Raw genomic sequence first — 27,314 nt, 5'->3', positions numbered from 1 at the left:
ACACAGAAGGTAATGTTAACTCCACTCCTACACACAGAGGGTAATGTTGTTTAACTCCACTCCTACACACAGAAGGTAATGTGGTTTAACTCCACTCCTACACACAGAGGGTAATGTGGTTTAACTCCACTCCTACACGCAGAAGGTAATGGTGTTTAACTCCACTCCTACACACAGAAGATAATGTTGTTTAACTCCACTCCTACACACAGAAGGTAATGTTGTTTAACTCCACTCCTACACACAGAAGGTAATGTTGTTTAACTCCACTCCTACACACAGAAGGTAATGTTGTTTAACTCCACTCCTACACACAGAAGGTAATGTTGTTTAACTCCACTCCTACACACAGAAGGTAATGGTGTTTAACTCCACTCCTACACACAGAAGGTAATGTTGTTTAACTCCACTCCTACACACAGAAGGTAATGGTGTTTAACTCCACTCCTACACACAGAAGATAATGTTGTTTAACTCCACTCCTACACACAGAAGATAATGTTGTTTAACTCCACTCCTACACACAGAAGATAATGTTGTCTAACTCCACTCCTACACGCAGAAGATAATGTTGTCTAACTCCACTCCTACACGCAGAAGGTAATGTTGTTTAACTCCACTCCTACACACAAAAGGTAATGTTGTTTAACTCCACTCCTACACACAGAAGGTAATGTTAACTCCACTCCTACACACAGAAGGTTATGTATTTATATATATCAAACCATGTGAGATCTGATTTCAGGGAATCAGGAAGTAAACCAATAAACCATGTTAGATCTGATTTCAGGGAATCAGGAAGTAAACCAATAAACTATGCCCTTTTTATTTCCTCATTCTTCTTTGTAAACAGGGTTTCCTGAAGGACTTGTTCCAGAAGCACGGGAAGGCTGTGTCCTCCAGCAAACTGGACGAGTACACAGACGCAATGGTAAAACAACAGTCTCGTAGCCCTTTCCTGTTGTCAAATGACCAAATCGCCCCCTAGTGGCCTCATTGGTGGAATCTTATTAATATTTTTCATAATTTCATAATTAATAAATACTATTTCAAAACAAACGCTGATAATATGTTCTTCTTGGTTCCTGGAGGTGACAAATATATCCTCTTGGTTCCTGGAGGAACACAGGGCCTGTACTAAATATATCCTCTTGGTTCCTGGAGGAACATAGGGCCTGTACTAAAGATATCCTCTTGGTTCCTGGAGGAACATAGGGCCTGTACTAAAGATATCCTCTTGGTTCCTGGAGGAACATAGGGCCTGTACTAAATATATCCTCTTGGTTCCTGGAGGAACATAGGGCCTGTACTAAAGATATCCTCTTGGTTCCTGGAGAAACATAGGGCCTGTACTAAAGATATCCTCTTGGTTCCTGGAGGAACATAGGGCCTGTACTAAAGATATCCGCTTGGTTCCTGGAGGAACATAGGGCCTGTACTAAATATATCCTCTTGGTTCCTGGAGGAACATAGGGCCTGTACTAAAGATATCCTCTTGGTTCCTGGAGGAACATAGGGCCTGTACTAAATATATCCTCTTGGTTCCTGTTGCCAGTCTTGGGATGCTTCCTGTCCCTTTTGGCCATGACATGCAGTCTTTATAGTCTCTCACCCACTGATTTACAATCTCTCTCTCTCCAGTGTGTGTAAAATAAGATAACTCAAGCACTACGTCTAATCAACCTAATGCAGTCATCAGTCTCTTGAACCATTAATGCAGGGTAAATGAACCTCATTCGTGGTTCTTTCAGAGTGCCTTTCAGGTCACTGAACGTGGTATAGATTCATCAGGTAGATCTGGTTGCAGTGAAGTTCATTACAACTCCCCGCCCCGCCCCGCCCCGACATGAACCTATCCACCTCTTAGGGTAGAGTACTGAGGACCTGACCACCTATCCACCTCTTAGGGTAGAGTACTGAGGACCTGACCACCTATCCACCTCTTAGGGTAGAGTACTGAGGACCTGACCACCTATCCACCTCTTAGGGTAGAGTACTGAGGGCCTGACCACATGAACCTCTTAGGGTAGAGTACTGAGGGCCTGACCACATGAACCTCTTAGGGTAGAGTACTGAGGGCCTGACCACATGAACCTATCCACCTCTTAGGGTAGAGTACTGAGGGCCTGACCACATGAACCTCTTAGGGTAGAGTACTGAGGGCCTGACCACATGAACCTCTTAGGGTAGAGTACTGAGGGCCTGACCACATGAACCTATCCACCTCTTAGGGTAGAGTACTGAGAGCCTGACCACCTGAACCTATCCACCTCTTAGGGTAGAGTACTGAGGGCCTGACCACATGAACCTATCCACCTCTTAGGGTAGAGTACTGAGGGCCTGACCACATGAACCTCTTAGGGTAGAGTACTGAGAGCCTGACCACCTATCCACCTCTTAGGGTAGAGTACTGAGGGCCTGACCACCTATCCACCTCTTAGGGTAGAGTACTGAGGGCCTGACCACATGAACCTATCCACCTCTTAGGGTAGAGTACTGAGGGCCTGACCACATGAACCTCTTAGGGTAGAGTACTGAGGGCCTGACCACCTATCCACCTCTTAGGGTAGAGTACTGAGGGCCTGACCACATGAACCTCTTAGGGTAGAGTACTGAGGGCCTGACCACATGAACCTCTTAGGGTAGAGTACTGAGGGCCTGACCACATGAACCTATCCACCTCTTAGGGTAGAGTACTGAGGGCCTGACCACCTATCCACCTCTTAGGGTAGAGTACTGAGAGCCTGACCACATGAACCTATCCACCTCTTAGGGTAGAGTACTGAGAGCCTGACCACCTATCCACCTCTTAGGGTAGAGTACTGAGAGCCTGACCACATGAACCTATCCACCTCTTAGGGTAGAGTACTGAGGGCCTGACCACATGAACCTATCCACCTCTTAGGGTAGAGTACTGAGGGCCTGACCACCTATCCACCTCTTAGGGTAGAGTACTGAGAGCCTGACCACATGAACCTATCCACCTCTTAGGGTAGAGTACTGAGAGCCTTATCAGCTCGGGATTCGATCCACCAACCTTTCGGTTACTGGTCCATCACTCTAACCACTAGGCTACCTGCCTGCCCCTCCACTCTAACCACTAGGCTACCTGCCTGCCCCTCCACTCTAACCACTAGGCTACCTGCCTGCCCCTACACTCTAACCACTAGGCTACCTGCCTGACCCTACACTCTAACCACTAGGCTACCTGCCTGCCCCTACACTCTAACCACTAGGCTACCTGCCGCCCCTACACTCTAACCGCTAGACTACCTGCCTGCCCCTACACTCTAACCACTAGGTGACCTGCCGTCCCTACACTCTAACCACTAGGCTACCTGCCGTCCCTACACTCTAACCACTAGGCTACCTGCCTGCCCCTCCACTCTAACCACTAGGCTACCTGCCTGCCCCTCCACTCTAACCACTAGGCTACCTGCCGCCCCTACACACTAACCACTAGGCTACCTGCCGTCCCTACACTCTAACCACTAGGCTACCTGCCGTCCCTACACTCTAACTACTAGGCTACCTGCCGTCCCTACACTCTAACCACTAGGCTACCTGCCGTCCCTACACTCTAACCACTAGGCTACCTGCCGCCCTGATGTGGCTTGTTCCCAGACTCATGTCAAAGGGTCATCGCAATATACTGTCACCGACTGGTTTTTCCAGTCGTATCTATACCCTGAGGCTTGTTCCCTTCTCTGAAAACGTTTTAACTTCTGCCCTAACTTTAAATGGACTTCCCTGAGGAGAAAATGTCTTCATATTCCTTATGGGTCCTGATCAAAAGTAGTACACTATATAGGGAATAGGGAGTCATTTGGGACTGTGACAGGGCTGTGTTGTGGCAGCCAGCAGCAGATGACTCTGTCCAGCTGTATTAATCATCTCATCTAACATCTGAGATATTAGATTACCAGTGTCTGGCGGGAGACTGTCACACCTCTCCTACCGATTCACTCTGTCTGTCTCTCTCACCCTGTCTCCTACCCTGGCCTGGTCTGGTATCACCCTGCCCTGTCTCCTACCCTGCCCTGTCTGTCTCCTACCCTGCCCTGTCTGTCTCCTACCCTGGCCTGGTCTGGTATCACCCTGTCTGTCTCCTACCCTGCCCTGTCTGTCTCCTACCCTGCCCTGTCTGTCTCCTACCCTGGCCTGGTCTGGCATCACCCTGTCTGTCTCTCACCCTGCCCTGTCTGTCTCCTACCCTGCCCTGTCTGTCTCCTACCCTGGCCTGGTCTGGTATCACCATGTCTGTCTCCTACCCTGCCCTGTCTGTTTCCTACCCTGCCCTGTCTGTCTCCTACCCTGCCCTGTCTGTCTCCTACCCTGGCCTGGTCTGGCATCACCCTGTCTGTCTCTCACCCTGGCCTGGTCTGGTATCACCCTGTCTGTCTCTCACCCTGGCCTGGTCTGGTATCACCCTGTCTGTCTCTCACCCTGGCCTGGTCTGGTATCACCCTGTCTGGGGTTAGGCATTAGGCTTAGCAGTGTGGGTAAGGTTAGGGTTAGGCATTAGGCTTAGCAGTGTGGTTAAGGTTAGGGTTAGGCATTAGGCTTAGGAGTGTGGTTAAGGTTAGGCATTAGGCTTAGCAGTGTGGTTAAGGTTAGGGTTAGGCATTAGGCTTAGCAGTGTGGTTAAGGTTAGGGTTAGGGTTAGGCATTAGGGTTAGCAGTGTGGTTAAGGTTAGGGTTGGGTATTAGGGTTAGCAGTGTGGTTAAGGTTAGGGTTAGGCATTAGGCTTAGCAGTGTGGTTAAGGTTAGGGTTAGGCATTAGGCTTAGCAGTGTGGTTAAGGTTAGGGTTAGGCATTAGGCTTAGCAGTGTGGTTAAGGTTAGGGTTAGGCATTAGGCTTAGCAGTGTGGTTAAGGTTAGGGTTAGGCATTAGGCTTAGCAGTGTGGTTAGGGTTAGGCATTAGGCTTAACAGTGTGGTTAAGGTTAGGGTTATGGTTAGGGTTAGGCATTAGGCTTAGCAGTGTGGTTAAGGTTAGGGTTAGGCATTAGGCTTAGCAGTGTGGTTAAGGTTAGGGTTAGGCATTAGGGTTAGCAGTGTGGTTGTGGTTAGGGTTAGGCTTTAGGCTTAGCAGTGTGGTTAAGGTTAGGGTTAGGCATTAGGCTTAGCAGTGTGGTTGAGGTTAGGCATTAGGCTTAGCAGTGTGGTTAGGGTTAGGCATTAGGCTTAGCAGTGTGGTTAAGGTTAGGCATTAGGCTTAGCAGTGTGGTTAAGGTTAGGGTTAGGCATTAGGCTTAGCAGTGTGGTTGAGGTTAGGCATTAGGCTTAGCAGTGTGGTTAAGGTTAGGGTTAGGCATTAGGCTTAGCAGTGTGGTTAAGGTTAGGGTTAGGCATTAGGCTTAGCAGTGTGGTTAAGGTTAGGGTTAGGCATTAGGCTTAGCAGTGTGGTTAAGTTAGGGTTAGGGTTAGGCATTAGGCTTAGCAGTGTGGTTAGGTTAGGGTTAAGGTTAGGGTTAGCATTAGGCTTAGCAGTGTGGTTAAGGTTAGGGTTAGGCATTAGGCTTAGCAGTGTGGTTAAGGTTAGGGGTTAGGGTTAGGCATTAGGCTTAGCAGTGTGGTTAAGGTTAGGGTTAAGGTTAGGGTTAGGCATTAGGCTTAGCAGTGTGGTTACGGTTAGGGTTAGGCATTAGGCTTAGCAGTGTGGTTAAGGTTAGGGTTAAGGTTAGGGTTAGGCATTAGGCTTAGCAGTGTGGTTACGGTTAGGGTTAGGCATTAGGCTTAGCAGTGTGGTTAAGGTTAGGGTTAGGCATTAGGCTTAGCAGTGTGGTTAAGGTTAGGGTTAGGTTAGGGTTAGGCATTAGGCTTAGCAGTGTGGTTACGGTTAGGGTTAGGCATTAGGCTTAGCAGTGTGGTTACGGTTAGGGTTAGACATTAGGCTTAGCAGTGTGGTTAAGGTTAGGGTTAGGCATTAGGCTTAGCAGTGTGGTTACGGTTAGGGTTAGGCATTAGGCTTAGCAGTGTGGTTAAGGTTAGGGTTAAGGTTAGGGTTAGGCATTAGGCTTAGCAGTGTGGTTACGGTTAGGGTTAGGCATTAGGCTTAGCAGTGTGGTTGGTTAGGCATTAGGTTAGTGTGGTTAAGGTTAGGGTTAGGCATTAGGCTTAGCAGTGTGGTTAAGGTTAGGGTTAAGGTTAGGGTTAGGCATTAGGCTTAGCAGTGTGGTTACGGTTAGGGTTAGACATTAGGCTTAGCAGTGTGGTTAAGGTTAGGGTTAAGGTTAGGGTTAGGCATTAGGCTTAGCAGTGTGGTTACGGTTAGGGTTAAGGTTAGGGTTAGGCATTAGGCTTAGCAGTGTGGTTAAGGTTAGGGTTAAGGTTAGGGTTAGGCATTAGGCTTAGCAGTGTGGTTACGGTTAGGGTTAAGGTTAGGGTTAGGCATTAGGCTTAGCAGTGTGGTTAAGGTTAGGGTTAAGGTTAGGGTTAGACATTAGGCTTAGCAGTGTGGTTACGGTTAGGGTTAAGGTTAGGGTTAGGCATTAGGCTTAGCAGTGTGGTTACGGTTAGGGTTGGGTTAGGGTTAGGCATTAGGCTTAGCAGTGTGGTTACGGTTAGGGTTAGGCATTAGGCTTAGCAGTGTGGTTAGGTTAGGTTAGGGGTTAGACATTAGGCTTAGCAGTGTGGTTAAGGTTAGGGTTAAGGTTAGGGTTAGGCATTAGGCTTAGCAGTGTGGTTGGTTAAGGGTTAGGCATTAGGCTTAGCAGTGTGGTTAAGGTTAGGGTTAAGGTTAGGGTTAGGCATTAGGCTTAGCAGTGTGGTTAAGGTTAGGGTTAAGGTTAGGGTTAGGCATTAGGCTTAGCAGTGTGGTTACGGTTAGGGTTAAGGTTAGGGTTAGGCATTAGGCTTAGCAGTGTGGTTAAGGTTAGGGTTAGGTTAGGGTTAGCAGTGTGGTTAGGTTAGGGTTGTTAGGGTTAGGCATTAGGTTAGCAGTGTGGTTAAGGTTAGGGTTAGACATTAGGCTTAGCAGTGTGGTTAAGGTTAGGGTTAAGGTTAGGGTTAGGCATTAGGCTTAGCAGTGTGGTTACGGTTAGGGTTAAGGTTAGGGTTAGGCATTAGGCTTAGCAGTGTGGTTAAGGTTAGGGTTAAGGTTAGGGTTAGACATTAGGCTTAGCAGTGTGGTTACGGTTAGGGTTAAGGTTAGGGTTAGGCATTAGGCTTAGCAGTGTGGTTACGGTTAGGGTTGGGTTAGGGTTAGGCATTAGGCTTAGCAGTGTGGTTACGGTTAGGGTTAGGCATTAGGCTTAGCAGTGTGGTTACGGTTAGGGTTAGACATTAGGCTTAGCAGTGTGGTTAAGGTTAGGGTTAAGGTTAGGGTTAGGCATTAGGCTTAGCAGTGTGGTTACGGTTAGGGTTAGGGGTTAGGCATTAGGCTTAGCAGTGTGGTTAAGGTTAGGGTTAGGCATTAGGCTTAGCAGTGTGGTTACGGTTAGGGTTAGGCATTAGGCTTAGCAGTGTGGTTAAGGTTAGGCATTAGGCTTAGCAGTGTGGTTAAGGTTAGGGTTAGGCATTAGGCTTAGCAGTGTGGTTAAGGTTAGGGTTAAGGTTAGGGTTAGGCATTAGGCTTAGCAGTGTGGTTACGGTTAGGGTTAGACATTAGGCTTAGCAGTGTGGTTAAGGTTAGGGTTAGGCATTAGGCTTAGCAGTGTGGTTACGGTTAGGGTTAGGCATTAGGCTTAGCAGTTAAGGTTAGGGTTAGGCATTAGGTTAGTGTGGTTAGGTTAGGGTTAGGCATTAGGCTTAGCAGTGTGTTAGGGTTAGGTTTAGCAGTGGGTTAAGGTTAGGGTTAGGCATTAGGCTTAGCAGTGTGGTTAAGGTTAGGGTTAAGGTTAGGGTTAGGCATTAGGCTTAGCAGTGTGGTTACGGTTAGGGTTAGGCATTAGGCTTAGCAGTGTGGTTAAGGTTAGGGTTAAGGTTAGGGTTAGGCATTAGGCTTAGCAGTGTGGTTACGGTTAGGGTTAGGCATTAGGCTTAGCAGTGTGGTTAAGGTTAGGCATTAGGCTTAGCAGTGTGGTTAAGGTTAGGGTTAGGCATTAGGCTTAGCAGTGTGGTTAAGGTTAGGGTTAAGGTTAGGGTTAGGCATTAGGCTTAGCAGTGTGGTTACGGTTAGGGTTAGACATTAGGCTTAGCAGTGTGGTTAAGGTTAGGGTTAAGGTTAGGGTTAGGCATTAGGCTTAGCAGTGTGGTTACGGTTAGGGTTAAGGTTAGGGTTAGACATTAGGCTTAGCAGTGTGGTTAAGGTTAGGGTTAAGGTTAGGGTTAGGCATTAGGCTTAGCAGTGTGGTTACGGTTAGGGTTAAGGTTAGGGTTAGGCATTAGGCTTAGCAGTGTGGTTAAGGTTAGGGTTAAGGTTAGGGTTAGACATTAGGCTTAGCAGTGTGGTTACGGTTAGGGTTAAGGTTAGGGTTAGGCATTAGGCTTAGCAGTGTGGTTACGGTTAGGGTTGGGTTAGGGTTAGGCATTAGGCTTAGCAGTGTGGTTACGGTTAGGGTTAGGCATTAGGCTTAGCAGTGTGGTTACGGTTAGGGTTAGACATTAGGCTTAGCAGTGTGGTTAAGGTTAGGGTTAAGGTTAGGGTTAGGCATTAGGCTTAGCAGTGTGGTTACGGTTAGGGTTAGGCATTAGGCTTAGCAGTGTGGTTAAGGTTAGGGTTAAGGTTAGGGTTAGGCATTAGGCTTAGCAGTGTGGTTAAGGTTAGGGTTAAGGTTAGGGTTAGGCATTAGGCTTAGCAGTGTGGTTACGGTTAGGGTTAAGGTTAGGGTTAGGCATTAGGCTTAGCAGTGTGGTTAAGGTTAGGGTTAGGCATTAGGCTTAGCAGTGTGGTTAAGGTTAGGGTTAAGGTTAGGGTTAGGCATTAGGCTTAGCAGTGTGGTTAGGGTTAAGGTTAGGGTTAGACATTAGGCTTAGCAGTGTGGTTAAGGTTAGGGTTAAGGTTAGGGTTAGGCATTAGGCTTAGCAGTGTGGTTACGGTTAGGGTTAAGGTTAGGGTTAGGCATTAGGCTTAGCAGTGTGGTTAAGGTTAGGGTTAAGGTTAGGGTTAGGCATTAGGCTTAGCAGTGTGGTTACGGTTAGGGTTAAGGTTAGGGTTAGGCATTAGGCTTAGCAGTGTGGTTGGTTAGGGTTAAGGTTAGGGTTAGGCATTAGGCTTAGCAGTGTGGTTACGGTTAGGGTTAGGTTAGGCTTAGCAACGGTTAGGGTTAGACATTAGGCTTAGCAGTGTGGTTAAGGTTAGGGTTAAGGTTAGGGTTAGGCATTAGGCTTAGCAGTGTGGTTACGGTTAGGGTTAGGCATTAGGTTAGGGTTAAGGTTAGGGTTAGGCATTAGGCTTAGCAGTGTGGTTACGGTTAGGGTTAGGCATTAGGCTTAGCAGTGTGGTTAAGGTTAGGCATTAGGCTTAGCAGTGTGGTTAAGGTTAGGGTTAGGCATTAGGCTTAGCAGTGTGGTTAAGGTTAGGGTTAAGGTTAGGGTTAGGCATTAGGCTTAGCAGTGTGGTTACGGTTAGGGTTAGACATTAGGCTTAGCAGTGTGGTTAAGGTTAGGGTTAGGCATTAGGCTTAGCAGTGTGGTTACGGTTAGGGTTAGGCATTAGGCTTAGCAGTGTGGTTAAGGTTAGGGTTAAGGTTAGGGTTAGGCATTAGGCTTAGCAGTGTGGTTACGGTTAGGGTTAGGCATTAGGCTTAGCAGTGTGGTTAAGGTTAGGCGTTAGGCTTAGCAGTGTGGTTAAGGTTAGGGTTAGGCATTAGGCTTAGCAGTGTGGTTAAGGTTAGGGTTAAGGTTAGGGTTAGGCATTAGGCTTAGCAGTGTGGTTACGGTTAGGGTTAGACATTAGGCTTAGCAGTGTGGTTAAGGTTAGGGTTAAGGTTAGGGTTAGGCATTAGGCTTAGCAGTGTGGTTACGGTTAGGGTTAAGGTTAGGGTTAGACATTAGGCTTAGCAGTGTGGTTAAGGTTAGGGTTAAGGTTAGGGTTAGGCATTAGGCTTAGCAGTGTGGTTACGGTTAGGGTTAAGGTTAGGGTTAGGCATTAGGCTTAGCAGTGTGGTTAAGGTTAGGGTTAAGGTTAGGGTTAGGCATTAGGCTTAGCAGTGTGGTTAAGGTTAGGGTTAAGGTTAGGGTTAGGCATTAGGCTTAGCAGTGTGGTTACGGTTAGGGTTGGGTTAGGGTTAGGCATTAGGCTTAGCAGTGTGGTTACGGTTAGGGTTAGGCATTAGGCTTAGCAGTGTGGTTAAGGTTAGGGTTAAGGTTAGGGTTAGGCATTAGGCTTAGCAGTGTGGTTACGGTTAGGGTTAGGCATTAGGCTTAGCAGTGTGGTTAAGGTTAGGGTTAAGGTTAGGGTTAGGCATTAGGCTTAGCAGTGTGGTTAAGGTTAGGGTTAAGGTTAGGGTTAGGCATTAGGCTTAGCAGTGTGGTTACGGTTAGGGTTAAGGTTAGGGTTAGGCATTAGGCTTAGCAGTGTGGTTACGGTTAGGGTTAGGCATTAGGCTTAGCAGTGTGGTTAAGGTTAGGGTTAGGCATTAGGCTTAGCAGTGTGGTTACGGTTAGGGTTAGGCATTAGGCTTAGCAGTGTGGTTAAGGTTAGGGTTAAGGTTAGGGTTAGGCATTAGGCTTAGCAGTGTGGTTACGGTTAGGGTTAGGCATTAGGCTTAGCAGTGTGGTTAAGGTTAGGGTTAAGGTTAGGGTTAGGCATTAGGCTTAGCAGTGTGGTTAAGGTTAGGGTTAGGCATTAGGCTTAGCAGTGTGGTTAAGGTTAGGGTTAAGGTTAGGGTTAGGCATTAGGCTTAGCAGTGTGGTTACGGTTAGGGTTAAGGTTAGGGTTAGGCATTAGGCTTAGCAGTGTGGTTAAGGTTAGGGTTAGGTTAGGGTTAGGCATTAGGCTTAGCAGTGTGGTTACGGTTAGGGTTAAGGTTAGGGTTAGGCATTAGGCTTAGCAGTGTGGTTAGGTTAGGGTTAAGGTTAGGGTTAGGCATTAGGCTTAGCAGTGTGGTTAAGGTTAGGGTTAAGGTTAGGGTTAGGCATTAGGCTTAGCAGTGTGGTTACGGTTAGGGTTAGGGTTAGCAGTGTGGTTACGGTTAGGGTTAGGCATTAGGCTTAGCAGTGTGGTTAGGTTAGGGTTAAGGTTAGGGTTAGGCATTAGGCTTAGCAGTGTGGTGGTTGGTTAGGGTTAGGCATTAGGCTTAGCAGTGTGGTTAAGGTTAGGGTTATTAGGTTAGGGTTAGGCATTAGGCTTAGCAGTGGTTAAGGTTAGGGTTAAGGTTAGGGTTAGGCATTAGGCTTAGCAGTGTGGTTACGGTTAGGGTTAAGGTTAGGGTTAGGCATTAGGCTTAGCAGTGTGGTTAAGGTTAGGGTTAAGGTTAGGGTTAGGCATTAGGCTTAGCAGTGTGGTTACGGTTAGGGTTAAGGTTAGGGTTAGGCATTAGGCTTAGCAGTGTGGTTAAGGTTAGGGTTAAGGTTAGGGTTAGGCATTAGGCTTAGCAGTGTGGTTACGGTTAGGGTTAAGGTTAGGGTTAGGCATTAGGCTTAGCAGTGTGGTTAAGGTTAGGGGGTTGGGTTAGGGTTAGGCATTAGGCTTAGCAGTGTGGTTAAGGTTAGGCATTAGGCTTAGCAGTGTGGTTACGGTTAGGGTTAGGCATTAGGCTTAGCAGTGTGGTTAAGGTTAGGGTTAAGGTTAGGGTTAGGCATTAGGCAGTGTGGCGGTTAGGGTTAGCATTAGGCTTAGCAGTGTGGTTAAGGTTAGGGTTAAGGTTAGGGTTAGGCAGTGTGGTTACGGTTAGGCATTAGGCAGTGTGGTTAAGGTTAGGGTTAAGGTTAGGGTTAGGCATTAGGCTTAGCAGTGTGGTTAGGTTAGGGTTAAGGTTAGGGTTAGGCATTAGGCTTAGCAGTGTGGTTAAGGTTAGGGTTAGGCATTAGGCTTAGCAGTGTGGTTAAGGTTAGGTTAGGCATTAGGTTAGGGTTAGGCATTAGGCTTAGCAGTGTGGTTAAGGTTAGGGTTAGGCATTAGGCTTAGCAGTGTGGTTAAGGTTAGGGTTAGGTTAGGGTTAGGCATTAGGCTTAGCAGTGTGGTTAAGGTTAGGGTTAGGTTAGGGTTAGGCATTAGGCTTAGCAGTGTTAGGGTTAGGTTAGGTTAGGCATTAGGCTTAGCAGTGTGGTTGGTTAGGGTTAAGGTTAGGGTTAGGCATTAGGCTTAGCAGTGTGGTTAGGTTAGGGTTAGGCAAGGTTAGGGTTAGCATTAGGCTTAGCAGTGTGGTTAAGGTTAAGGTTAGGGTTAGGCATTAGGCTTAGCAGTGTGGTTAAGGTTAGGGTTAAGGTTAGGGTTAGGCATTAGGCTTAGCAGTGTGGTTAAGGTTAGGGTTAAGGTTAGGGTTAGGCTTAGGCTTAGCAGTGTGGTTACGGTTAGGGTTAAGGTTAGGGTTAGGCATTAGGCTTAGCAGTGTGGTTAAGGTTAGGGTTAAGGTTAGGGTTAGACATTAGGCTTAGCAGTGTGGTTACGGTTAGGGTTAAGGTTAGGGTTAGGCATTAGGCTTAGCAGTGTGGTTGGTTAGGGTTAGGTTAGGGTTAGGCATTAGGCTTAGCAGTGTGGTTACGGTTAGGGTTAGGCATTAGGCTTAGCAGTGTGGTTACGGTTAGGGTTAGGACATTAGGCTTAGCAGTGTGGTTAAGGTTAGGGTTAAGGTTAGGGTTAGGCATTAGGCTTAGCAGTGTGGTTACGGTTAGGGTTAGGGTTAGGGTTAGGCATTAGGTTAGCAGTGTGGTTAAGGTTAGGGTTAGGCATTAGGCTTAGCAGTGCAGTTAAGGTTGGGTTAAGGTTAGGGTTAGGCATTAGGCTTAGCAGTGTGGTTGGTTAGGGTTAAGGTTAGGGTTAGGCATTAGGCTTAGCAGTGTGGTTAAGGTTAGGGTTAGGCATTAGGCTTAGCAGTGTGGTTAAGGTTAGGGTTAGGTTAGGGTTAGGCATTAGGCTTAGCAGTGTGGTTACGGTTAGGGTTAGGCATTAGGCTTAGCAGTGTGGTTAAGGTTAGGGTTAAGGTTAGGGTTAGGCATTAGGCTTAGCAGTGTGGTTAGGGTTAAGGTTAGGGTTAGGCATTAGGCTTAGCAGTGTGGTTAAGGTTAGGGTTAAGGTTAGGGTTAGGCATTAGGCTTAGCAGTGTGGTTACGGTTAGGGTTAAGGTTAGGGTTAGGCATTAGGCTTAGCAGTGTGGTTAAGGTTAGGGTTAAGGTTAGGGTTAGGCATTAGGCTTAGCAGTGTGGTTACGGTTAGGGTTAGGCATTAGGCTTAGCAGTGTGGTTACGGTTAGGGTTAGACATTAGGCTTAGCAGTGTGGTTAAGGTTAGGGTTAAGGTTAGGGTTAGGCATTAGGCTTAGCAGTGTGGTTACGGTTAGGGTTAGGCATTAGGCTTAGCAGTGTGGTTAAGGTTAGGGTTAGGCATTAGGCTTAGCAGTGTGGTTACGGTTAGGGTTAGGCATTAGGCTTAGCAGTGTGGTTAAGGTTAGGCATTAGGCTTAGCAGTGTGGTTAAGGTTAGGGTTAGGCATTAGGCTTAGCAGTGTGGTTAAGGTTAGGGTTAAGGTTAGGGTTAGGCATTAGGCTTAGCAGTGTGGTTACGGTTAGGGTTAGACATTAGGCTTAGCAGTGTGGTTAAGGTTAGGGTTAGGCATTAGGCTTAGCAGTGTGGTTACGGTTAGGGTTAGGCATTAGGCTTAGCAGTGTGGTTAAGGTTAGGGTTAAGGTTAGGGTTAGGCATTAGGCTTAGCAGTGTGGTTACGGTTAGGGTTAGGCATTAGGCTTAGCAGTGTGGTTAAGGTTAGGCATTAGGCTTAGCAGTGTGGTTAAGGTTAGGGTTAGGCATTAGGCTTAGCAGTGTGGTTAAGGTTAGGGTTAAGGTTAGGGTTAGGCATTAGGCTTAGCAGTGTGGTTACGGTTAGGGTTAGACATTAGGCTTAGCAGTGTGGTTAAGGTTAGGGTTAAGGTTAGGGTTAGGCATTAGGCTTAGCAGTGTGGTTACGGTTAGGGTTAAGGTTAGGGTTAGGCATTAGGCTTAGCAGTGTGGTTAAGGTTAGGGTTAAGGTTAGGGTTAGACATTAGGCTTAGCAGTGTGGTTACGGTTAGGGTTAAGGTTAGGGTTAGGCATTAGGCTTAGCAGTGTGGTTAGGTTAGGGTTAAGGTTAGGGGCATTAGGCTTAGCAGTGTGGTTACGGTTAGGGTTAAGGTTAGGGTTAGGCATTAGGCTTAGCAGTGTGGTTACGGTTAAGGGTTGGGTTAGGCATTAGGCTTAGCAGTGTGGTTACGGTTAGGGTTAGGCATTAGGCTTAGCAGTGTGGTTACGGTTAGGGTTAGACATTAGGCTTAGCAGTGTGGTTAGGGTTAAGGTTAGGGTTAGGCATTAGGCTTAGCAGTGTGGTTACGGTTAGGGTTAGGCATTAGGCTTAGCAGTGTGGTTAAGGTTAGGGTTAAGGTTAGGGTTAGGCATTAGGCTTAGCAGTGTGGTTAAGGTTAGGGTTAAGGTTAGGGTTAGGCATTAGGCTTAGCAGTGTGGTTACGGTTAGGGTTAAGGTTAGGGTTAGGCATTAGGCTTAGCAGTGTGGTTAAGGTTAGGGTTAGGCATTAGGCTTAGCAGTGTGGTTAAGGTTAGGGTTAAGGTTAGGGTTAGGCATTAGGCTTAGCAGTGTGGTTAGGGTTAAGGTTAGGGTTAGACATTAGGCTTAGCAGTGTGGTTAAGGTTAGGGTTAAGGTTAGGGTTAGGCATTAGGCTTAGCAGTGTGGTTACGGTTAGGGTTAGACATTAGGCTTAGCAGTGTGGTTAAGGTTAGGGTTAAGGTTAGGGTTAGGCATTAGGCTTAGCAGTGTGGTTAGGGTTAAGGTTAGGGTTAGACATTAGGCTTAGCAGTGTGGTTAAGGTTAGGGTTAAGGTTAGGGTTAGGCATTAGGCTTAGCAGTGTGGTTACGGTTAGGGTTAAGGTTAGGGTTAGGCATTAGGCTTAGCAGTGTGGTTAAGGTTAGGGTTAAGGTTAGGGTTAGGCATTAGGCTTAGCAGTGTGGTTACGGTTAGGGTTAAGGTTAGGGTTAGGCATTAGGCTTAGCAGTGTGGTTAAGGTTAGGGTTAAGGTTAGGGTTAGGCATTAGGCTTAGCAGTGTGGTTACGGTTAGGGTTAAGGTTAGGGTTAGGCATTAGGCTTAGCAGTGTGGTTAGGTTAGGGTTAGGTTAGGGTTAGACATTAGGCTTAGCAGTGTGGTTACGGTTAGGGTTAAGGTTAGGGTTAGGCATTAGGCTTAGCAGTGTGGTTACGGTTAGGGTTAAGGTTAGGGTTAGGCATTAGGCTTAGCAGTGTGGTTACGGTTAGGGTTAGGCATTAGGCTTAGCAGTGTGGTTACGGTTAGGGTTAGACATTAGGCTTAGCAGTGTGGTTAAGGTTAGGGTTAAGGTTAGGGTTAGGCATTAGGCTTAGCAGTGTGGTTACGGTTAGGGTTAGGCATTAGGCTTAGCAGTGTGGTTAAGGTTAGGGTTAAGGTTAGGGTTAGGCATTAGGCTTAGCAGTGTGGTTAAGGTTAGGGTTAAGGTTAGGGTTAGGCATTAGGCTTAGCAGTGTGGTTACGGTTAGGGTTAAGGTTAGGGTTAGGCATTAGGCTTAGCAGTGTGGTTAAGGTTAGGGTTAAGGTTAGGGTTAGACATTAGGCTTAGCAGTGTGGTTACGGTTAGGGTTAGGCATTAGGCTTAGCAGTGTGGTTAAGGTTAGGGTTAAGGTTAGGGTTAGGCATTAGGCTTAGCAGTGTGGTTAAGGTTAGGGTTAAGGTTAGGGTTAGGCATTAGGCTTAGCAGTGTGGTTACGGTTAGGGTTAAGGTTAGGGTTAGGCATTAGGCTTAGCAGTGTGGTTACGGTTAGGGTTAGGCATTAGGTTAGCAGGTTGGTTACGGTTAGGGTTAGGCATTAGGCTTAGCAGTGTGGTTAAGGTTAGGGTTAAGGTTAGGGTTAGGCATTAGGCTTAGCAGTGTTAGGGTTATTAGGTTAGCAGTGTGGTTAAGGTTAGGGTTAAGGTTAGGGTTAGGCATTAGGCTTAGCAGTGTGGTTAAGGTTAGGGTTAGGCATTAGGCTTAGCAGTGTGGTTAAGGTTAGGCATTAGGCTTAGCAGTGTGGTTAAGGTTAGGGTTAGGCATTAGGCTTAGCAGTGTGGTTAAGGTTAGGGTTAAGGTTAGGGTTAGGCATTAGGCTTAGCAGTGTGGTTAGGAGGTTAGGGTTAACATTAGGCTTAGCAGTGTGGTTAGGCATTAGGCTTAGCAGTGTGGTTACGTTAGGGTTAGGTTAGGGTTAGCAGTGTGGTTAGGTTAGGGTTAAGGTTAGGGTTAGGCATTAGGCTTAGCAGTGGTTGGTTAAGGTTAGGGTTAGGCATTAGGCTTAGCAGTGTGGTTAGGTTAGGGTTAAGGTTAGGGTTAGGCATTAGGCTTAGCAGTGTGGCGGTTAGGGTTAGGCATTAGGCTTAGCAGTGTGGTTAAGGTTAGGGGGTTAGGGTTAGGCATTAGGCTTAGCAGTGTGGTTAAGGTTAGGGTTAAGGTTAGGGTTAGGCATTAGGCTTAGCAGTGTGGTTAAGGTTAGGGTTAAGGTTAGCAGTGGGTTAGGCATTAGGCTTAGCAGTGTGGTTACGGTTAGGGTTAAGGTTAGGGTTAGGCATTAGGCTTAGCAGTGGTTGGTTAGGGTTAGGTGGTTAAGGTTAGGGTTAGGCATTAGGCTTAGCAGTGTGGTTAAGGTTAGGGTTAAGGTTAGGGTTAGGCATTAGGCTTAGCAGTGTGGTTAAGGTTAGGGTTAGGCATTAGGCTTAGCAGTGTGGTTAAGGTTAGGGTTAAGGTTAGGGCATTAGGCTTAGCAGTGTGGTTACGGTTAGGGTTAGGCATTAGGCTTAGCAGTGTGGTTACGGTTAGGGTTAAGGTTAGGGTTAGGCATTAGGCTTAGCAGTGTGGTTAAGGTTAGGGTTAGGCATTAGGCTTAGCAGTGTGGTTAAGGTTAGGGTTAAGGTTAGGGTTAGGCATTAGGCTTAGCAGTGTGGTTACGGTTAGGGTTAGGCATTAGGCTTAGCAGTGTGGTTAAGGTTAGGGTTAAGGTTAGGGTTAGGCATTAGGCTTAGCAGTGTGGTTAAGGTTAGGGTTAAGGTTAGGGTTAGGCATTAGGCTTAGCAGTGGTTAGGTTAGGGTTAAGGTTAGGGTTAGGCATTAGGCTTAGCAGTGTGGTTACGGTTAGGGTTAAGGTTAGGGTTAGGCATTAGGCTTAGCAGTGTGGTTAAGGTTAGGGTTAAGGTTAGGGTTAGGCATTAGGCTTAGCAGTGTGGTTACGGTTAGGTTAGGGTTAGTGTGGTTAAGGTTAGGGTTAGCATTAGGCTTAGCAGTGTGGTTGGGTTAGGGTTAAGGTTAGGGTTAGGCATTAGGCTTAGCAGTGTGGTTACGGTTAGGGTTAGGGTTAGGCTTAGCAGTGTGGTTAGGCTTAGCAGTTGGTTAGGGTTGTGGGTTAGGGTTAGGTTAGGGTTAGGCATTAGGCTTAGCAGTGTGGTTACGGTTAGGTTAGGCATTAGGTTAGCAGTGTGGTTGGTTAGGGTTAGGCATTAGGCTTAGCAGTGTGGTTAAGGTTAGGGTTAAGGTTAGGGTTAGGCATTAGGCTTAGCAGTGTGGTTACGGTTAGGGTTAGGCATTAGGCTTAGCATTAGGTTAGGGTTGTGGTTAGCAGTTAGGGTTAAGGTTAGGGTTAGGCATTAGGCTTAGCAGTGTGGTTAAGGTTAGGGTTAAGGTTAGGGTTAGGCATTAGGCTTAGCAGTGTGGTTGGTTAGGGTTAGGTTAGGGTTAGCAGTGTGGTTAGGTTAGGGTTAAGGTTAGGGTTAGGCATTAGGCTTAGCAGTGTGGTTACGGTTAGGGTTAAGGTTAGGGTTAGGCATTAGGCTTAGCAGTGTGGTTAAGGTTAGGGTTAAGGTTAGGGTTAGGCATTAGGCTTAGCAGTGTGGTTACGGTTAGGGTTAAGGTTAGGCATTAGGCTTAGCAGTGTGGTTGGTTAGGGTTAGGCATTAGGCTTAGCAGTGTGGTTAAGGTTAGGGTTAGGCATTAGGCTTAGCAGTGTGGTTAAGGTTAGGTTAAGGTTAGGGTTAGGCATTAGGCTTAGCAGTGTTAGGTTAGGGTTAAAGGTTAGGGTTAGACATTAGGCTTAGCAGTGTTGGTTAGGGTTAGGCATTAGGTTAGCAGTGTGGTTAAGGTTAGGGTTAGGCATTAGGCTTAGCAGTGTGGTTAGGTTAGGGTTAGGCTTAGGTTAGGGTTAGGCATTAGGCTTAGCAGTGTGGTTACGGTTAGGGTTAGGCATTAGGCTTAGCAGTGTGGTTAGGGTTAGGCATTAGGCTTAGCAGTGTGGTTAAGGTTAGGTTAGGGTTAGGGTTAGGCATTAGGCTTAGCAGTGTGGTTAGGTTAGGTTAGGGTTAGAGCATTAGGCTTAGCAGTGTGGTTAAGGTTAGGGTTAGGTTAGGGTTAGCATTAGGCTTAGCAGTGTGGTTACGGTTAGGGGGTTAGGGTTAGGCATTAGGCTTAGCAGTGTGGTTAGGCATTAGGCTTAGCAGTGGTTAGGTTAGGGGTTAGGGTTAGGCATTAGGCTTAGCAGTGTGGTTACGGTTAGGGGTTAGGGTTAGGCATTAGGCTTAGCAGTGTGGTTACGGTTAGGGTTAAGGTTAGGGTTAGGTTAAGGTTAGGTTAGCAGTGTGGTTACGGTTAGTTAAGGTTAGGGTTAGGCATTAGGCTTAGCAGTGTGGTTAAGGTTAGGGTTAGACATTAGGGTTAGGTGGTTAGGGTTAGGGTTAGAGCATTAGGCTTAGCAGTGTGGTTAGGGTTAGGGTTAGGCATTAGGCTTAGCAGTGTGGTTACGGTTAGGGTTAAGGTTAGGGTTAGGCATTAGGCTTAGCAGTGTGGTTAGGTTAGGGTTAAGGTTAGGGTTAGGCATTAGGCTTAGCAGTGTGGTTAGGTTAGGGTTAAGGTTAGGGTTAGGCATTAGGCTTAGCAGTGTGGTTAAGGTTAGGGTTAAGGTTAGGCATTAGGCTTAGCAGTGTGGTTACGGTTAGGGTTAAGGTTAGGGTTAGGCATTAGGCTTAGCAGTGTGGTTGGTTAGGGTTAAGGTTAGGGTTAGGCATTAGGCTTAGCAGTGTGGTTACGGTTAGGGTTATTAGGTTAGTGTGGTTAAAGGTTAGGGTTGGTTAGTGTGGTTAGGGTTAGGCATTAGGCTTAGCAGTGTGGTTAGGTTAGGTTAGGGTTAGGCATTAGGCAGTGTGGTTAAGGTTAGGTTAGGCATTATTAGGTTACGGTTAGGGGGTTAGGTTAGCAGTTGGCATTAGTTAAGGTTAGGGCAGTGTGGTTAAGGTTAGGGTTAAGGTTAGGGTTAGGCATTAGGCTTAGCAGTGTGGTTAGGTTAGGGTTAAGGTTAGGGTTAGGCATTAGGCTTAGCAGTGTGGTTAGGTTAGGTTAGGCATTAGGCTTAGCAGTGTGGTTGTGGTTAGGGTTAGGCATTAGTTAGCAGTGTGGTTAGGTTAGGTTAGGCATTAGGCTTAGCAGTGTGGTTAAGGTTAGGGTTACTGGTTAGGTTAGGGTTAGACATTAGGCTTAGCAGTGTGGTTAAGGTTAGGGTTAAGGTTAGGGTTAGGCATTAGGCTTAGCAGTGTGGTTAAGGTTAGGGTTAAGGTTAGGGTTAGGCATTAGGCTTAGCAGTGTGGTTAAGGTTAGGGTTAGGTTAGGGTTAGGCATTAGGCTTAGCAGTGTTGGTTACATTAGGTTAGTGTGGTTACGGTTAGGGTTAGGCATTAGGCTTAGCAGTGTGGTTAAGGTTAGGGTTAAGGTTAGGGTTAGGCATTAGGCTTAGCAGTGTGGTTACGGTTAGGGTTAGGCATTAGGCTTAGCAGTGTGGTTAAGGTTAGGGTTAAGGTTAGGGTTAGACATTAGGCTTAGCAGTGTGGTTACGGTTAGGGGGTTAGGGTTAGGCATTAGGCTTAGCAGTGTGGTTACGGTTAGGGTTAAGGTTAGGGTTAGGCAGTGTTAGGTTAGGTTAGGGTTAGGTTAGGGTTAGGTGGTGGTTGGGTTAGGGTTAAGGTTACGGTTAGGGTTAGCATTAGGCTTAGCAGTGTGGTTAAGGTTAGGGTTAAGGTTAGGGTTAGGCATTAGGCTTAGCAGTGTGGTTAAGGTTAGGGTTAAGGTTAGGGTTAGGCATTAGGCTTAGCAGTGTGGTTAAGGTTAGGGTTAAGGTTAGGGTTAGGCATTAGGCTTAGCAGTGTGGTTAGGTTAGGTTAAGGTTAGGGTTAGGCTTAGCAGTGTGGTTAGGTTAGGGTTAGGCATTAGGCTTAGCAGGGTTGTGGTTAGCAGTGTGGTTAAGGTTAGGGTTAAGGTTAGGGTTAGGCATTAGGCTTAGCAGTGTGGTTACGGTTAGGTTAGGACATTAGGCTTAGCAGTGTGGTTAAGGTTAGGGTTAAGGTTAGGGTTAGGCATTAGGCTTAGCAGTGTGGTTAAGGTTAGGGTTAAGGTTAGGGTTAGCATTAGGCTTAGCAGTTGTTAGGGTTAAGGTTAGGGTTAGGCATTAGGTTAGCAGGTTAGGGGGTTAGGGTTAGGCATTAGGCTTAGCAGTGTGGTTAAGGTTAGGGTTAAGGTTAGGGTTAGACATTAGGCTTAGCAGTGTGGTTACGGTTAGGGTTAAGGTTAGGGTTAGGCATTAGCTTAGCAGTGTGGTTACGGTTAGGGTTAAGGTTAGGGTTAGGCATTAGGCTTAGCAGTGTGGTTACGGTTAGGGTTAGGCATTAGGCTTAGCAGTGTGGTTACGGTTAGGGTTAGACATTAGGCTTAGCAGTGTGGTTAGGTTAGGGTTAAGGTTAGGGTTAGGCATTAGGCTTAGCAGTGTGGTTACGGTTAGGGTTAGGCATTAGGTTAGCAGTGTGGTTAGGTTAGGGTTAGGTTAGGGTTAGGCATTTAGCAGTGTAGTTGGTTAGGTTAAGGTTAGGGTTAGGCATTAGGCTTAGCAGTGTGGTTACGGTTAGGGTTAAGGTTAGGGTTAGGCATTAGGCTTAGCAGTAGGGTTGGTTTAGGTTAGGGTTAGGCATTAGGCTTAGCAGTGTGGTTACGGTTAGGTTAGGGTTAGGTTAGGGTTAGGCATTAGGCTTAGCAGTGTGGTTAAGGTTAGGGTTAGGCATTAGGCTTAGCAGTGTGGTTAAGGTTAGGTTAAGGTTAGGGTTAGGCATTAGGCTTAGCAGTGTGGTTAGGTTAGGTTAAGGTTAGGCATTAGGCTTAGCAGTGTGGTTAAGGTTAGGGTTAAGGTTAGGGTTAGGCATTAGGCTTAGCAGTGTGGTTAGGTTAGGGTTAAGGTTAGGGTTAGGCATTAGGCTTAGCAGTGTGGTTAAGGTTAGGGTTAAGGTTAGGGTTAGGCATTAGGCTTAGCAGTGTGGTGGTTACGGCATTAAGCAGTAGGGTTAAGGTTAGGGTTAGGCATTAGGCTTAGCAGTGTGGTTACGGTTAGGGTTAGGGTTAGGCTTAGCAGTGGTTAGGTTAGGGTTAGGGTTAGCTTAGCAGTTAGGCTTAGCAGTGTTGGTTAAGGTTAGGGGCATTAGGCTTAGCAGTGTGGTTACGGTTAGGGGTTAGGTTAGGCATTAGGCTTAGCAGTGTGGTTATTAGGTTAGGGTTAGGTTAGGGTTAGGCATTAGGCTTAGCAGTGTGGTTAAGGTTAGGGTTAAGGTTAGGGTTAGGCATTAGGCTTAGCAGTGTGGTTAAGGTTAGGGTTAGGCATTAGGTTAGCAGTGTGGGTTGGGGTTAGGCATTAGGCTTAGCAGTGGTTGGTTAGGTTAGGGTTAGCATTAGGCATTAGCAGTGTGGTTAAGGTTAGGGTTAAGGTTAGGGTTAGGCATTAGGCTTAGCAGTGTGGTTACGGTTAGGGTTAGGCATTAGGCTTAGCAGTGTGGTTAAAGGTTAGGGTTAAGGTTAGGGTTAGGCATTAGGCTTAGCAGTGTGGTTACGGTTAAGGTTAGGGTTAGGCATTAGGCTTAGCAGTGTGGTTAAGGTTAGGGTTAAGGTTAGGGTTAGGCATTAGGCTTAGCAGTGTGGTTACAGGTTAGGGTTAGGCATTAGGCTTAGCAGTGTGGTTAAGGTTAGGTTAGGGTTAGGCATTAGGCTTAGCAGTGTGGTTAAGGTTAGGTTAAGGTTAGGGTTAGGCATTAGGCTTAGCAGTGTGGTTACGGTTAGGGTTAAGGTTAGGGTTAGGCATTAGGCTTAGCAGTGTGGTTAAGGTTAGGGTTAAGGTTAGGGTTAGGCATTAGGGTTAGCAGGGTTAGGCATTAGCTTTAGCAGTTGGTTAGGGTTAAGGTTAGGGTTAGGCATTAGGCTTAGCAGTGTGGTTAAGGTTAGGGTTAAGGTTAGGGTTAGGCATTAGGCTTAGCAGTGTGGTTACGGTTGGTTAGGGTTAGGCATTAGGCTTAGCAGTTGGTTAAGGTTAGGGTTAGGCATTAGGCTTAGCAGTGTGGTTACGGTTAGGGTTAGGCATTAGGCTTAGCAGTGTGGTTAAGGTTAGGGTTAAGGTTAGGGTTAGGCATTAGGCTTAGCAGTGTGGTTACGGTTAGGGTTAAGGTTAGGGTTAGCAGTGTGGTTCTGATTAGGTTAGGCATTAGGCAGGTTAGGGTTAGGCATTAGGCTTAGCAGTGTGGTTAAGGTTAGGGTTAAGGTTAGGGTTAGGCATTAGGCTTAGCAGTGTGGTTACGGTTAGGGTTAGACATTAGGTTAGCAGTGTGGTTAGGTTAGGGTTAAGGTTAGGGTTAGGCATTAGGCTTAGCAGTGTGGTTAAGGTTTAGGGTTAGGCATTAGGCTTAGCAGTGTGGTTAAGGTTAGGGTTAAGGTTAGGGTTAGGCATTAGGCTTAGCAGTGTGGTTAAGGTTAGGGTTAGGTTAGGGTTAGGCATTAGGGGTTAGGTTAGGGGTTAGACATTAGGCTTAGCAGTGTGGTTAAGGTTAGGGTTAAGGTTAGGGTTAGGCATTAGGCTTAGCAGTGTGGTTACGGTTAGGGTTAGGTTAGGTTAGGCATTAGGGTTAGGCATTAGGCTTAGCAGTGGGTTAGGGGTTAGGGTTAGGCATTAGGCTTAGCAGTGTGGTTACGGTTAAGGTTAGGGTTAGGCATTAGGCTTAGCAGTGTGGTTAAGGTTAGGGTTAGGCATTAAGCAGTGTGGTTTAGGGTTAAGGTTAGGGTTAGGCATTAGGCTTAGCAGTGTGGTTACGGTTAGGTTAGGGTTAGGCATTAGGCTTAGCAGTGTGGTTAAGTTAGGGTTAAGGTTAGGGTTAGGCATTAGGCTTAGCAGTGTGGTTAAGGTTAGGGTTAGGCATTAGGCTTAGCAGTGTTGGTTAGGGTTAGGGTTAGCAGGTTAGGGTTAGGCATTAGGCTTAGCAGTGTGGTTAAGGTTAGGGTTAAGGTTAGGGTTAGGCATTAGGCTTAGCAGTGTGGTTACGGTTAGGGTTAAGGTTAGGTTAGGCATTAGGCTTAGCAGTGTGGTGTAGGGTTAAGGTTAGGGTTAGGCATTAGGCTTAGCAGTGTGGTTAGGTTAGGGGGTTAGGCATTAGGCTTAGCAGTGTGGTTAGGTTAGGGTTAAGGTTAGGGTTAGGCATTAGGCTTAGCAGTGTTGGTTAAGGTTAGGGTTAGGCATTAGGCTTAGCAGTGTGGTTACGGTTAGGGTTAAGGTTAGGGTTAGGCATTAGGCTTAGCAGTGTGGTTGGTTAGGGTTAGGGTTAAGGTTAGGGTTAGGCATTAGGCTTAGCAGTGTGGTTACGGTTAGGGTTAGACATTAGGCTTAGCAGTGTGGTTAAGGTTAGGGTTAGGTTAGGGTTAGGCATTAGGCTTAGCAGTGTGGTTAGGGTTAAGGTTAGGGTTAGCATTAGGCTTAGCAGTGTGGTTAAGGTTAGGGTTAAGGTTAGGTTAGGCATTAGGCTTAGCAGTGTGGTTAAGGTTAGGGTTAAGGTTAGGTTAGGCATTAGGCTTAGCAGTTGGTTAGGTTAGGTTAAGGTTAGGGTTAGACATTAGGCTTAGCAGTGTGGTTGGTTAGGGGTTAGGGGTTAGGGTTAGGCATTAGGCTTAGCAGTGGTTAAGGTTAGGGTTAGGCATTAGGCTTAGCAGTGTGGTTGGTTAGGGTTAGGGTTAGGCATTAGGCTTAGCAGTGTGGTAAGGTTAGGGTTACAGGTTAGGGTTAGGCATTAGGCTTAGCAGTGTGGTTAAGGTTAGGGGTTAGTTAAGCATTAGGCTTAGCAGTGTGGTTAGGTTAGGGTTAAGGTTAGGGTTAGGCATTAGGCTTAGCAGTGTGGTTGGATTAGGGTTAGGTTAGGCATTAGGCTTAGCAGTGTGGTTACGGTTAGGGTTAGGTTAGGGTTAGGCATTAGGCTTAGCAGTGTGTTGGTTAGGGTTAGGCTTAGCAGGGTTACGGTTAGGGTTTAGGCATTAGGCTTAGCAGTGTGGTTAAGGTTAGGGTTAAGGTTAGGGTTAGGCATTAGGCTTAGCAGTGTGGTTAAGGTTAGGGTTAGGCATTAGGCTTAGCAGTGTGGTTAAGGTTAGGGTTAAGGTTAGGGTTAGGCATTAGGCTTAGCAGTGTGGTTACGGTTAGGGTTAAGGTTAGGGTTAGGCATTAGGCTTAGCAGTGTGGTTAAGGTTAGGGTTAAGGTTAGGGTTAGGCATTAGGCTTAGCAGTGTGGTTACGGTTAGGGTTAAGTGGTTAGGGTTAGGCATTAGGCTTAGCAGTGTGGTTACGGTTAGGGTTAAGTAGTTAGGGTTAGGCATTAGGCTTAGCAGTGTGGTTAGGGTTAAGGTTAGGCATTAGGCTTAGCAGTTAGCAGTGGGTTAGGGTTAGGCATTAGGCTTAGCAGTGTGGTTAAGGTTAGGGTTAAGGTTAGGCATTAGGCTTAGCAGTGTGGTTAGTGGTTAGGGTTAGGGTTAGGCATTAGGCTTAGCAGTGTGGTTAAGGTTAGGGTTAGGTTAGGCTTAGCAGTGTGGTTAGGGTTAGGTTAAGGTTAGGGTTAGGCATTAGGCTTAGCAGTGTGGTTGTTGGTTACGGTTAGGGTTAGGCATTAGGCTTAGCAGTGTGGTTACGGTTAGGGTTAGGTTAGGGTTAGGCATTAGGCTTAGCAGTGTGGTTACGGTTAGGGTTAGGCATTAGGCTTAGCAGTGTGGTTAAGGTTAGGGTTAAGGTTAGGGTTAGGCATTAGGCTTAGCAGTGTGGTTACGGTTAGGGTTAAGGTTAGGGTTAGGCATTAGGCTTAGCAGTGTGGTTAAGGTTAGGGTTAAGGTTAGGGTTAGGCATTAGGCTTAGCAGTGTGGTTAAGGTTAGGGTTAAGGTTAGGGTTAGGCATTAGGCTTAGCAGTGTGGTTAGGTTAGGGTTAAGGTTAGGGTTAGGCATTAGGCTTAGCAGTGTGGTTACGGTTAGGGTTAAGGTTAGGGTTAGGCATTAGGTGGTTACAGTTAGGGTTAAGGTTAGGGTTAGGCATTAGGCTTAGCAGTGTGGTTACGGTTAGGGTTAGGCATTAGGCTTAGCAGTGTGGTTACGGTTAGGGTTAGGCATTAGGCTTAGCAGTGGTTAAGGTTAGGGTTAGGTTAGGGTTAGGTTAGGCTTAGCAGTGTGGTTAGGTTAGGGTTAGGCATTAGGCTTAGCAGTGTGGTTAAGGTTAGGGTTAAGGTTAGGGTTAGGCATTAGGCTTAGCAGTGTGGTTAGGTTAGGGTTAGGTTAGGGTTAGGCATTAGGGTTAGGCATTAGGCTTAGCAGTGTGGTTAGGTTAGGGTTAAGGTTAGGGTTAGGCATTAGGCTTAGCAGGTTGGTTAAGGTTAGGGTTAGGCATTAGGCTTAGCAGTGTGTGGTTAGGGTTAGGGTTAGGCATTAGGCTTAGCAGTGTGGTTAAGGTTAGGGTTAGGTTAGGCAGTTAGGTTAGGCATTAGGCTTAGCAGTGTGGTTAAGGTTAGGGTTAGGCATTAGGCTTAGCAGTGTGGTTACGGTTAGGGTTAAGGTTAGGGTTAGGCATTAGGCTTAGCAGTGTGTGGTTAGGGTTAGGTTAGGGTTAGGCATTAGGCTTAGCAGTGTGGTTAAGGTTAGGGTTAAGGTTAGGGTTAGGCATTAGGCTTAGCAGTGTGGTTACGGTTAGGGGCATTAGGCTTAGCAGTGTGGGGTTAGTTAAGGTTAGGGTTAGGCATTAGGCTTAGCAGTGTGGTTGGTTAGGGTTAGGGGTTAGCAGTGGTTAGGTTAGGGTTAGGCATTAGGCATTAGCAGGCTTGGTTAAGGTTAGGGTTAAGGTTAGGGTTAGGCATTAGGCTTAGCAGTGTGGTTACGGTTAGGGTTAGGCATTAGGCTTAGCAGTGTGGTTAAGGTTAGGGTTAAGGTTAGGGTTAGGCATTAGGCTTAGCAGTGTGGTTAGGTTAGGTTAAGGTTAGGGTTAGGCATTAGGCTTAGCAGTGTGGTTAAGGTTAGGGTTAGGCATTAGGCTTAGCAGTGTGGTTAAGGTTAGGGTTAAGGTTAGGGTTAGGCATTAGGCTTAGCAGTGTGGTTAGGGTTAAGGTTAGGGTTAGGCATTAGGTTAGCAGTTAGGGTTAAGGTTAGGGTTAGGCATTAGGCTTAGCAGTGTGGTTAAGGTTAGGGTTAAGGTTAGGGTTAGGCATTAGGCTTAGCAGTGTGGTTACGGTTAGGGTTAAGGTTAGGGTTAGGCATTAGGCTTAGCAGTGTGGTTACGGTTAGGGTTAGGTTAGGGTTAGCAGTAGGTTAGCAGGTTAGGGTTAAGGTTAGGGTTAGGCATTAGGCTTAGCAGTGTGGTTACGGTTAGGGTTAAGGTTAGGGTTAGGCATTAGGCTTAGCAGTGTGGTTACGGTTAGGGTTAGGCATTAGGCTTAGCAGTGTGGTTAGGGTTAGGGTTAGGGTTAGGCTTAGCAGTGTGGTTACGGTTAGGGTTAGGCATTAGGCTTAGCAGTGTGGTTAAGGTTAGGGTTAAGGTTAGGGTTAGGCATTAGGCTTAGCAGTGTGGTTAGGTTAGGGGTTAGGTTAGGGTTAGGCATTAGGCTTAGCAGTGTGGTTAGGTTAGGGTTAAGGTTAGGGTTAGGCATTAGGCTTAGCAGTGTGGTTAAGGTTAGGGTTAAGGTTAGGGTTAGGCATTAGGCTTAGCAGTGGTTGGTTAGGGTTAAGGTTAGGGTTAGGCATTAGGCTTAGCAGTGTGGTTAAGGGTTAGGGTTAGGCATTAGGCTTAGCAGTGTGGTTAAGGTTAGGGTTAAGGTTAGGGTTAGGCATTAGGCTTAGCAGTGTGGTTACGGTTAGGGTTAGGCATTAGGCT

The 27,314-nt window shown here is 46.7% G+C and overlaps 1 protein-coding gene across 2 annotated transcripts in view; it reads left to right on the top strand.

The window, feature by feature from the left end:
- Nucleotides 1-27,314, top strand: part of LOC135575120 (secretagogin-like) — a 56,073-nt gene that overhangs the window by 10,592 nt on the left and 18,167 nt on the right. For both annotated transcript variants that reach the window (XM_065027335.1, XM_065027334.1), the window contains one exon: nt 854-931. In XM_065027335.1, coding sequence (XP_064883407.1) covers nt 854-931 — 78 coding nt within the window. The remainder of the gene's footprint in view (nt 1-853; nt 932-27,314) is intronic.

The sequence above is a fragment of the Oncorhynchus nerka genome, linkage group LG14, assembly GCF_034236695.1.
Source record: "Oncorhynchus nerka isolate Pitt River linkage group LG14, Oner_Uvic_2.0, whole genome shotgun sequence".
NCBI lineage: Eukaryota > Metazoa > Chordata > Actinopteri > Salmoniformes > Salmonidae > Oncorhynchus > Oncorhynchus nerka.
This window is presented reverse-complemented; position numbering and strand designations above follow the sequence as displayed.